Source organism: Euprymna scolopes, chromosome 8 (genome assembly GCF_053919585.1).
Source record: "Euprymna scolopes isolate OS-2025 chromosome 8, ASM5391958v1, whole genome shotgun sequence".
NCBI lineage: Eukaryota > Metazoa > Mollusca > Cephalopoda > Sepiida > Sepiolidae > Euprymna > Euprymna scolopes.
Genome location: NC_136489.1, coordinates 51763170 through 51775902, shown reverse-complemented (window position 1 = coordinate 51775902; position 12733 = coordinate 51763170). Strand labels below are relative to the sequence as shown.

The 12733-nt window shown below is 36.9% G+C and overlaps 1 protein-coding gene across 1 annotated transcript in view; it reads right to left on the bottom strand.

Annotated features, from left to right (window-relative positions):
- The window catches only part of LOC145283564 (GPI-anchor transamidase component PIGS-like), a 79319-nt gene extending 69584 nt beyond the window's left edge, over positions 1 to 9735 (bottom strand). Inside the window, exon 1 of the mRNA XM_080132465.1 lies at positions 9584 to 9735. Within this exon, the coding sequence (XP_079988591.1) occupies positions 9584 to 9611 (28 nt within the window). The 5' untranslated portion in view covers positions 9612 to 9735. The remainder of the gene's footprint in view (positions 1 to 9583) is intronic.
- Positions 9736 to 12733: the final 2998 nt, after the last annotated feature.

Below are 12733 nucleotides of genomic sequence, written 5' to 3'. Positions count from 1 at the left end.
ATGTACTCTTTTTTTTATTGTATTTTGCGGATCATTCTTTTTTATTATTTAATAATCATTGAAATGATAAGCCTCTTTTAAGAAGTATAAGATTTTGTTTTTATCGACCATTTTCACCCATACCTAAGCAAAAAAAAAAAATCTGTATGATGTACATAACCATGATGAAACTAAAATATTATATTCTGAAAAATCACATAAACTAATAAAGTAGTTTATTTTTAAATACATGGTTCAAACAGTCAAATGTTAAATTCGACATACTGCTGCCGTAGAGTCGCTACTCCAAACTCAATTCTAAAACACGACGCATTGCTGACAACACTCGCTATGCCAACATCCAAATTCAAAATCAACCATGTCTCTGAAAAATCAGGCTTTTATAACCAGCCGGAAGTCTCTCATTTGCATGTTAGATGACAATATTGCAAACATATAAAGAGAAAAGACAGCCATTTTTTTCATCATTCCTTTTGTTCACGCAGAACTCTATAGACTGCACACAAACAGATTTGTACTAATTTTTAATTACAGAAGAGTAACTTATTTCGCCTTTGGTAGCATTTTAGACCACAGAATAAGAAAATCAAATGTTATGACTAATCGAAGATTGACCATTTTGATAACAACTTTAAACAAGAGATAACTCAATAAGTCAGACTAGTAAAGTTTATATTGTAATGCTTATGAATTTCCATTACGTGCTTAAAAATGATTTTCTTAATAGAAAAATAAAACTATTTGATCAATTCACATGATTGTTGGAATATGATATTTTCATTTCGTCACTACCAGGTACGTCACACAGATTTTTCTTTATTTTTGTTTTTTAAATATCGGGTGAATTCTGGACAAGGACCAACAATATTATTATGAATAATAAATATGAAATAAAACGATACCTTAATAATTAAATTTAACCTGCAAAACAGTTAAACAATAATCATTCAATAAAACAAAAAATAAATAAATAAAAAACACGAAATAAAACAAATAAAAAACACAAAACAAAAATAAAAGTAAAAAGACTCCAGGGCAACGCTGGGTAAGTACAGTTAGTTGATAAATAAATCTAAATCAGAAATTGAAATTTTACCTATAAATAAAGTAATAATTTACACAAAATAAACACGGTCCGTGCTGAAATAATAATGTTAGATATTTTTTTTACATGAACTCCAACTCACCGTTCACATTCAAAATGTCGACTTTTAACGGTTTTCGGGTATGCTGACAACGAATATCACAGTTAAATTTGGGGCTGATATGTAGTTTACAAGATATGAAAATATTTGTTATCCAACGTAAAAGCTAATGTAATCCATGGCAGCCATTTTTTTCACAACTGAGGAATTAATAATACATGTAAAACAAAATAATTACTTTTTTCACTTCCTTGAGTAATTTTATGTTAAGAACGGCTTTTGGTATAACTATTGTAAGAATTGAAATTGATTTGACTTACTGGGGTTGGGTCGGGGGGAAGAAAAGACACTGAACTTCTGTTTTGCCATTACTGAAAAACTGGGTGTCTATTTCCTACTAAGTTAAATAGACATTCTAATCTCGTTGGAAATCACGTTGGAATTCTCGCCACTGAGAGTTAGTATGTATAAAAGGAGTTGTCTCACTACGGGTTAGTGATTAGTTAAGAAGCTAGTTACCTAGTTTGCTAGTCGGTTGGTGTCTCTTAGACTCATTACCTCGTTACTGTTGTTCGGCAAACGTTACCAATTAATTGTTCCTTTACAAGGAAAGACTGCTTGTAAGCAACGTCACCATTTCGTTGCAAGCCCTTACTGTCTTTTCTTACCCCCCTCCCCTTCTTGTTGGTGAAATAATCCCGACAAAATTGCAACGAAACTTCATTACCCTCTTCTAGAATTGAATTATTCTAGTATTTGCTGTCTTTTGCCTGAATTGTAACATGAAGGATTCAGTCTCTATGGAAGAGCTTGATCTTAAACGGAAACTTCTGCAAAGAAATGTGCTGACAACTCTAGAAGGACTAGAAAAAGAAAAGAGTCCTGAGGAAGTGCTTTCTCATTTCAAGAGGGAAATTGAGGAATGGATGGAAGAGTTGGAAGCCGTTTCATTTGGTATGGGGGAGATTTATGCTAAAGAAGGGGATGCAGAGACCCTGGCCAGCTAAAGTACTGCCTCCTTTCGCTTTAAATACGATGTCAGACGAAGGCTAAGTTTACTGCGAGAGACTGAGCAAGCCGAGACCCCAGTGGTCACCTCATTGGATGGAGATATTGACTCAATTTCTAAGCAAGAGAACCCGGTGACCCCTGATAAGAGATCTTCACCTTCCAAATTGGCAGCCCAATCATCATTTTCGGTGGAGCCATTTAAAATAAAGTTGAAGGGACCTCACTTCAACGAAAATGACTTTAAAAAAGACAAAAAGAGTTTTAAGGACTTTTTAGTAAAATTTGAAAATTGTGCCAGGTCCATTATCTCGGACACGGAAAAACTGTATTTCTTAAGATGTTCATTAGAAGGCAGAGCTCTCCAACTGATAGATCACCTTTATCCCTCTGAAGAAAGTTACCTGATGGCCCTGAAACTTTTAAAGGACCAATATGTGGACGAGGAAGAAATAAGAGGCGAGATTATACAGGGAATACTGGATTTTCAGTTTGATAATCTTGGGAATCTGGAGGAATTGAAAAATTTTATTGTGAAGACCCAGGCTGATATGTGGGAATTAAGGGCTTCATACAATTACGATTTGTATGATGATAGGTCGGCCGGAGCAATTATAATATCGCAAGTTTTGTTTGCGAAGATCCCACCAGCAATAAAAGTAGAAATTCTGTGAATTTCTGGCAGTTACTACCCCTCATTGTCTGTGCTGTTGAAGGAAACCCCGAGAATAGTCAAACAAGTGCTGGCTGCAAGAACACCTAAGAAACCTAGGCCACAACCTAAGTTTAAGCCACCAACTGAATCCTTATTTATCGAGACGTTCAACACAAAACTGATAACAGAGACCAAATGTGATTTTTGTAAATCGAGTGAACATTTGTCTGACAACTGTAATAATTATACAACCCATGAGGCCAGAATAAGCAGGTGTCGAGAGCTACGCCTCTGCTTTCGTTGTATTAAAAAATCCCACTTAGGAAATATGTGTCCATTGAAGACATCTAGAAAAGTTTGTTGTCTTCGTTGTAAATCTAAGGGATACGTGACTGCCATGTGTTCTTTTGTTACTAGTAATATGCATATTGATTCATGCCTACGCACTAAAGACTGTGATAACACTTTCCTGTCTCCTATAATTGGAATTATTGTGAAAAAAGGGGATAAGGAAGTAAAAGTTAACTGCTTGTTAGACACCGGCAGTCAGAGGACTTACCTGGACCATTTAATTTGAAAAAAACTGAATTGCCTCTCCTTAGCAAAGGATAGAACTATTGATGTGAAAACTTTTTTAGGTGCAAGTCCTAAATGTTTAAACAAATCTTTTTGGATTTAAATTTGTTCACTGGCAAAACCCATACTCTTCCAATTCTGGCAACAAAATTAAATTTGTCTTATAATCTAGAAAGCCTCCTCCAGATGCTTAGAAATCTGAAGAATCGTAGACTGGCCGCTCATTTTTATGGCAAGAAAACTTCATTGACTATAGATGGGTTGCTAGGGATTGACGCAATCCAGTACCTAGAACCCCTAAAGGTGATTCCTTGTATGTATGGAGCTGCTTTTGAAACACAAAAAGGATTGATTCCCTTCGGAAATGTTAACTCTTTTCTCTTTGAATGCCAGATCAAGAAACGAAAAGAAACAAAAGTAAATTATGCAGAAGTTTTGGCTGGAACGCCACCACTTAAGACTTCCAGAATCAACTATGTAATTCACCCGGAGGAATGTTACCCAGACCCTCTAAATAATTGGTTTAAAGACAGTAACATTGAGCAAGGGTTGGAGAACATGTTTAATCTCGAATCAATTGGATTACCTACTGACAAAATATTTCTCCACCTTGGATGAAAAGAAGGTGAAACAGTCTAAAGATTCCATCACATTTAAAGATGGTTTATATCATGTGTGTCTTCAGTGGTATGAGGACAAATTGAAATCTATTCCTTCTAATTATGGTGCATCTTTACGGATTCTGAATAAAGTAATAAAGGCTCTTGAGAAGAAAAAGTTGTATGACCAATACCTTCAAGTTTTTCAACAGGAAGAAGACGAAGGTATTATTGAAGAAATAATTGTACCCCCTAAAAATTTTAAAGACTATACATGGATTCCCCATAGACCTGTGTTAAAATTAACTGACCAGACAACTACAAAGATAAGACCAGTTTTTAATTGTTCTTATAAACAAAAGGGTTCTGTGTCATTAAACGAAGCAGCATATCCAGGCGTAAATTTGATGACTGATAATCCGTTTCAGAACGAACAAATATGTCTTGTTGGCCGACATCAGAAAAGCATTTCTGATGATTCGATTGGAATCCGAAAAAGATCGGAATCGATTTTGTTTCTTTTTAAAGAAAGGTGAAAACTTGCATTGCTACCGTTACAAAACCATAATGTTTGGTTTCAATGCAAGCCCTTTTATTTTGAATTATGTGTTAAAGTTCCATGCTGACAAATTTCCTTTGGATGAGTGTTCAGAAGCATTGAAGTCTAATTTTTATGTTGATAACCGAGTTAACCTGGGAATAATCCTGAAACCCTATCTGCCCTGTATACCTCTGTGAGAGAGCGTCTACACGAAGGAAATTTTGATTTGCAATCGTGTAATTCTAACTGTGTAGCGCTCAAGAAGAAAATGGAGGCTGATGGAACCTTATCAGCATTCGATTCTGGTTGTGAAAAAGTCTTAGGTTATCTATACGACCCTGTGCAAGATTCCATAAGGGTCCCACCACCATCATGCAACGTGGAAGCATCAACCAAGAGAAAAATATTGTCCGAAACCTCAAAGGTATTTGATCCATTGTCCCTTTATTTACCTGTAACAGTGTGAGGTCGTTTATTAATGAGAGAACTTTGGAAACTAAAGCTGAATTGGAATGATCCTGTTCCTCAAAGCATGTTTTCTGTTTGGAAAACATTGGCAAGTGACCTGTCGGCAATTGACTCTGTATCCTTTCCGAGGAGAGTTTTAGATGAAGGAAAGGACACAAAATTATTTCTCTTTTGTGCTGCAGCTAAATCCGCATATGGGTTTACAGTGTATGCAGTACAGGATGGAAAATCATCCTTGGTATTTGCAAAAGCAAAAATGGCTCCTCTACAAGGAAGATCCCTCTCAACGTTGGAATTTTTATCTGTGTTTTTGGCTGTGAAATGTTTCCCTTTTATTAAACAGTCTCTAAAGGACATTACTGTAAAAAATATTTATGTGATTACAGATGCCCAAGTAGTTCTGTCTTGGGTTCTTGCTGATTTTGTCCAAACAAAAAATATATTTGTAAGACATAGATTACAGGACATAACTCAAATGACGGAGAACATTAAAACTGATCTTGATATAAAAGCGAATTTTAGGTATGTTCCCACTGCTAAGAATCCGGCTGATTTCCTCACCAGAGGCCTAACTATTAACAGATTTAAAGAAAACCTTCCTCTTTGGTATGAGGGGCCTGAATGGATAAGGCAGGAAGAATCCTCCTGGCACCATGATCAATTGGGTTGCCTTTCTAAGGCTCAGATGGGGTGGATTTGTTCCTTCGGTGAATTATGTAACAGAGAATGAAGTCACTACTTCTGTAGTCGAGCTGGAGAGATTTTCCAGCCTTAGTAAATTGATTAGTGTAACTTCATTGATCTTTGAGTTTGTTAACAGATTAAAAAAGCGAGTGATGGATCCCAAGTTACAGGCAAATACCTACCTGATTAAGACAATGCAGAAGCAATCTTTTTCAGCAGAGCTAGACTTTTTATTCAATCCTGAAGGAAATAACGTGCCCAACTTGGTAAAGGATCTGAACCTCTTTCTGGACCCCAAAGGCATTGTAAGATCTAGGGGAAGAATATAAAAATCTGTATATCACCCATATGAAGTTCAAAATCCGGTTTTATTGGGAGAGAAGCATCGTCTGACAGAATTGATTATTCGAGAGTGCCATCAAAGAAGTCAACATTTAGGCTTGGCCACAACATTAAATGAGGTGAAATTAGCAGGTTACTGGATACCACAAGCCAGACAGGCTATTAAGAATGTGGTTAATACTTGTGCCAAGTGTAAAAGGTTTAATGCTGTTTCCTTCTCAACACCTACTCCAACAAACCTACCGACTCCGCGTCTGAATTTTTCCAAACATTTTTACATACTGGTGTGGATTTTACCAGTCATATTTATGTTAAAGGGAAAGATGGCGACTATAAAATGTACATTGTCCTTTTTACATGCATGAGCATTAGGGCAGTACATTTAGAACTGGTACCAGATATGTCTGTAAAATCGTTCATACAGGCCTTTGTCAGATTTACGAACATGAATGGAATCCCCACTCACCTTTACTTGGATAATGCCCGTAGATTTACTGCTGCTGCCAGAATTATAAACAAAGGGATGATAGCAGATGAATTTAAAGAACGGTTCAACTCATACAACCTTAAACATTGTACTATTCCACTGTTTTCTCCTTGGTACGGTGGCAGCTGGGAAAGGTCTATCAAGACCTTAAAATCGTGCCTATATAAAGCTATAGGAAGAGGAAAAGTAGACTATTTTGGTCTACTAACCATTTTGTCGGACGTTCAAAGAGCAGTAAACAGCCGCCCCCTGACATACATAAGCTCTGATGATTCGGAGCTGGACATTTTAACTCCAAACTCTCTCATGAACGCCAATGTTGGTCATGGAATATTAAGGAGGGTTGAAGACCAGGACCTGGAAACCATGGACCTGCTTGCACGAAGGGACTTGATTCAAACCCTGCGCTCTCAGGAAGATAGTCTGAAAAAGTTTAGGAAACTTTGAAATGAAGACTACTTATTGAGCCTCAGAGAAAGAACCTTGAATCTAGCCGACTCTTCCTTTGAGATAAGATAAAACCAGGAGATATAATACTCATTAAAAGTCCTCTGAAGACTAGACCTTTTTGGTCCCTAGGTAAAGTCCTCGAACTAATCCAAGGAAGTGATAATTTGGTACGCATGGTGAAGGTGAAGAAAGGGAATGGAGCTATAGATATGCACTCCATCAAACATCTATTTCCTCTAGAATTCTCTCAACAACCAGAAGAACCCGACCCAACAGACATGGAACCATCAAGCTCTCAAGATGTGAGCCTTGACCGACAAAGGAGAGAAAGCACGATAATTTGGATCCGTCCAGCCTGCAACAGACCAGAAGATACTAGACCAATGATAGCATGTGATACATGCGATGATTGGTTTCATTTCGACCGTGTTGGCCTAATAGAAGCACCACCAGATGAACAATGGTGCTGTAATAACTGCAATCCTCGAGATTTAACAAGGGGCAGATCCAGCCTATCAAGGGTCTAAACTGACTGTTTTATTCCCCTTAATCAGGAATTCTCTTTTTTTGGGGGGGGGGGGGATGTGTGCAAAAATTTAAATTGATTTGACTTACCGGGGGTGGGTCGGATGGAAGAAAAGACACTGAACTGCTGTTTTGCCGTTACTGAAAAACTGGATGTCTATTTCCTACTAAGTTAAATAGACATTCTAATCTCATTGGAAATCACGTTGGAATTCTCGCCACTGAGAGTTAGTATGTATAAATGGAGTTGTCTCACTACGGGTTAGTGATTAGTTAAGAAGCTAGTTACCGTCTCTTAGACTCATTACCTCGTTACTGTTGTTCGGCAAACGTTACCAGTTAATTGTCACCTTTACAAGAAAAGACTGCCTGTAAGCAAGAGGAATAGATACATTGAGAGCATTGCCAAGGCTGCTGCAAGGAAGGTTGGCTCCCTCTACCGTGCTAGAAAACTACTTACGCCTGACAGTATCCTATACCTCTATAAGGCAACCATTCGCCCATGTATGGAGTACTGTTGTCACATCTGGGCTGGTGCATCTGCTTCTTGTCTCTCGCTCCTGGACAGGGTTCAAAAGAGAGTCGCCAACCTGATAGGTCCTGAACTGTCATCTAGGCTTCAGTCTCTGTCCCATCGACGAGATGTTGCATCCCTCTGCCTGTTCTCCAAATACTTCAATGGTGAATGCTCTGACGAACTGCAAACACTTGTACCTCCCCGACGTAACTAAACCCGACAAGCTACTAAGTCTCATCCCTTTACAGTAGAGATCTCTAGGTGCAAGAAAGCCTTTTACTCCAATAGTTTCTTCCCCAGAACTGCGGGTCTTTGGAACTCCCTTCCGGGATTCTGCTTTCCCAACTGCAATGATATGCAGAAGTTCAAGTGTAATGTTAACAAACATCTTTCTACTCATCTCCCTTCATAATGACCCCGCTAATTAAGTCCCTGATAGTAGCCCCCTGCTTCAAAGTGGCACTGTGCCTTGTTTGGGGTGAAAATTGAATTAAAAAAAAAAAAAAAAAAAAAAAAAAAAGCAACGTCACCATTCGTTGCAAGCCCTTACTGCCTTTTCTTACCCCCCCCCCCTCTTCTTGTTGGTGAAATAATCCCGACACCATCTCTAACCTCACCATGTTAAGAACAGCTTTCGGAATAAACACCCCCTAACCTCCCCATGTTGAAAACGGCTTTCGGAATAAACACCCCATGGGGGCACAAAATATTTGCTTTTTTGTCTGCTTCAGTGGCACAGTGGCACACATGCGCATTTAGTAATGCGCCGCATTACTAAATGCTCGGTTGTGAAAAAAAAATGGCTGCCAGGATTACATTAGCTTTTATGTTGGATAACAAATGTTTTCATATCTGGTAAACGACTTATCAGCTCCAAATTTCAATGTGATATTTATTGTCAACACACCCGAAAATCTATAAAAGTCGACATTTCGAATGTGACCGGTGAGTTGTTGGAGTTCACGTAAAAATTTACTTAATGTTATTCTTAACATGGAGGGGGGAGTAACGATTCTGTACTTTCATCTAACAATTTAATAAACAAAAACATCGTAAATGTTATATTTCGATTTGTATTATTATACACAGATTCGAAAAAGTTGTCAGAAAACAAATATATAGCAAATAAATGTTATCAAAGACAAGATAAGTTACTTTTCTACCTAACTGGATAATTTTTTAGTGTTTTTATTTGATGTAACATGTTTATTCAGCTCGAAAAACATAGTGTTTACTGATGTATTGGAAAATTAAAAATGGTGCCGGACTCTCTGTTGAACATGGTAAGTTTGGAAAAATGAGTTAAAAATGAAAAAAAAAACTAGACAAAATACTGTTAAAACCTCACTGAATATATGTCAGCATATGTCACTGTAACTTATGTTGAGCGAGTTTCTAACAGTATTTTGTATAATTTCAAGTACGGTCCTTATTTTGCATAAATGCGCAAACTTTTATTCAGTACCGGTTGTTTACGGAATACCCGTGAATATTGCTCTCAGATTTGAGTGCAACGATTAAACAAAATGCACAAAAGAATGAAAAAAAAATACTTGAAAAACATTTTTTTAATAAATATTCTTCACCTTTTTCTTCCCGTTCTTCCTTCTTCATAATTAAAATCTGGTGTTAATAATTTCTTTTTAAGAAAGCGAATAAACATCGGATGCGTCAATTTCCGGTGTTGATCAGAATATAGGCGGTGTAAAGAAGTCAAAGTCGCTTCCAATTAAATATCCGACGCCTTTCGAGTTTGAAAACGCGACACCGTTTCATTTTATAAAAGTAACATTGAAAGCTCACAGGCATTTACTCGCCACTTAGGACCAAATGTAGAGGATGATTTGTTGTAATCGCATATTTACCAAGACAAACGACTACCTGTTTTAAAAGTCGTCCGTATTAAACGATGTAACCTAATTTGAAAACCCATAAGAATATTTAAAAACTGATTATTTTCATTGAAATGTGGATCAAAATGCCGATATATACCAACTAAAGCACTCACCTTTCACAAGTTGATTTTTAGAGGTATTCGGGTCTGTTTTGAACGATTATCACATTTAAAATTGTCGCCGACAATTAATTTTTTGTATTAAGTCTTTTATTATCCGATGTATTCTCTAGTGGTTTTCAGTGTTTGCCATTTTGTTTTATTGCAGACGACACAAAACTAACCAAAACACGAGTGTTAAGTTAAAACCAAAATGGCGACCATTGAAACCCATTAGAGAATACATTTGATGGTAAATAAATAAAAATAATAAATAATATCATAAAAAGTACTTGTGATATTCATTCAAAACAGACTCCTAAAATCAATTTTTTAAAGGTGAATGTTTAGTTGGTACTGTTCGAACATGTTTTCCCACACATATACACACACGCACCGCATATACACAGCCTCATATACACTCACATTAACGCACACACACACACACGCTAACGTACACACATATATACACACATACGCGCACAAGTACACACACATGCGAAACGTCACTTCCTTTAAAGTGAAAGCCAGACACACGCAGTCAGAACACTGACCCCAGTATAAAAGTCAACAAAACCTGTCAACTTCCTATTTGCGTCTGGACCAGCGTTCGACCTGCTTAGTCGACGAACTGACCGCATGTTCTAACGTCACTTTCCCTGCTACTGTAATGTGGGGCAAGCGCAAGCATACTTAATACGCTTTTCCCTCTCCATGAACTGGATTGACTTACTCTCTCTATCTCCCCTTCGCTTTGGCCCATCGACACAGACGTGTGCGCGACTTTCTACTGAGTTTAACCCTTTCTTTCTACAGCCGACTTGCCACTTCGCATTTCTCTATTCCTTCCACGCGCGTAGTCGTCAACGGCTGAATGAACACGTGTGCACGGAGACCATCATTTCTCAACAGAAAATAAACAACATGTTTATTTTATTCCAGCATTTGAGTTCTGTGTTTTATTCATTCAATTCGTTTCATTATTTTTTTCTTGTAGCGAGTTAGGGTATTTTATATCCTGGTCCGCAACAGTACACATCAGCATTTTGACCAAAATATATTTGCAAAATTTTTGTTTATTATAAATATAATATTTTTTTTTTTTTTTTTTTTTTACACAGTGATCACCACTTATCAAGGCCCGGAAGCCATTCAGGGATAAGGGTTATTGCAAGTACATACTTTAGTGAGGAGATTTGCTGAAGTGTTTACTTAAGGGGGCGGTTCATTAGGAATTTGTTAACATTGGACTTGAAGACATCCAAGTTGTAGTCCGGAGGGAAGCAGGCAGACGGAACACAGTCCCACAGACGTTCAGTTCTAGGAAAGAAGCTTTGTTCATGGAATCCGCGTTTTGATTTAGGCACAGATAAAGAGTGGGGGAAATTTTTCACAGTGGATTCAGCTAGACGTGTGTTTTTCGAGAAAGATTGGCGAGGGGGGACCATATAGCGATATGAGATATTAACTGATTCTAATCAGAAGGAGCTTAGGGTGAGGCCTCAATAGACTTTGATAGCCTGATTCTCGTGCCCTGATAAAAATATATTTATTTACTTTTATGAATGTATAGCGTGTAATATTTTTTTCAAATATATTTATTTTGATATTTTAGGTATTGATTTTTTTTTAATTATAAGTGATTAGTGATTATATGTTTGCCAGTTATAATGTGCGTTCCTGGTCAAACATATTACAGAATGATGGGTTAAGAGAGTTTGACGTCTCTTTTTTTTTTCAACTGGTATCATCATTGTTACATTTGTTTCTCTTGTTACAAAGAACCCATTCTCCTACTTTGTCGTGTTCACAATTGTATTTGTGATGCATGAATTTACTTTTATCACTTTCATTATGAATATTCTTATTTATTATAATTAAAGACTATATTTTTTAAATGTGCGTAAATAAGCATTATTTGAAAAAAAAAAATTATCTAAAAATATTTGTAGAAAAAATACATTCATAAAAGTAACTAAACGGATATTTATTAAATTTAAAGTCAACACTGAAAATAAACAATGTGAAGAATTAATTTCAAAGATGTAAAAGACTTTGAAGACACAATATTCGCAAAGCTAAAGAGCACCTTCCTTGAAGGATCTTTCAATTTGGTCAGAAACAATGCAGCAAAGCATGCCTTTGCTGTTAGTAACCTAGCGAGCAATCTTCCTTGATTGAGGCAATTCTAAGGATTTAATCGAATAGTGATAACTAGCAAAGTCCAGACTTTAATATTTGGTCTTAACCTCAAAAAATAGTGTGCACCATCCGTAGGTTGCGACCATTATCATGCCAGGCTTGGTCATGATCACTTTAATGGTGTGGGCTGAAGGAGAGTTCATATACATAGGCTATGACCTTGACTTTTGACCTTAAACTTGAAAAATGGTGTACATCATCCCTATGTGGAGGACCATCATCATGCCAGGTTTAGTCACGATTACTTTAGTGGTTTGGACTATTGTACACACAAACACATGAATACTATTTCTTTATATATAGAAGATGCTTATCGTCACAAAGTTGAAAGTTTCAATATTTCAATAGATTCATAAATGGGGGATTAATTCGAGCTCCCCACAAACGGAATTCAACCATAGAAGCATGAGTTTTCATGAAAGCTAACTATAAGAAAAAGGCGGGAAAATTCCTTTGATTATTATTAGTGGTGGGACGATTAATCGGAATCGGAATCATTAATCGTAAGAATCGTGTATTTTGGGAGGTATCGGAATCGGAA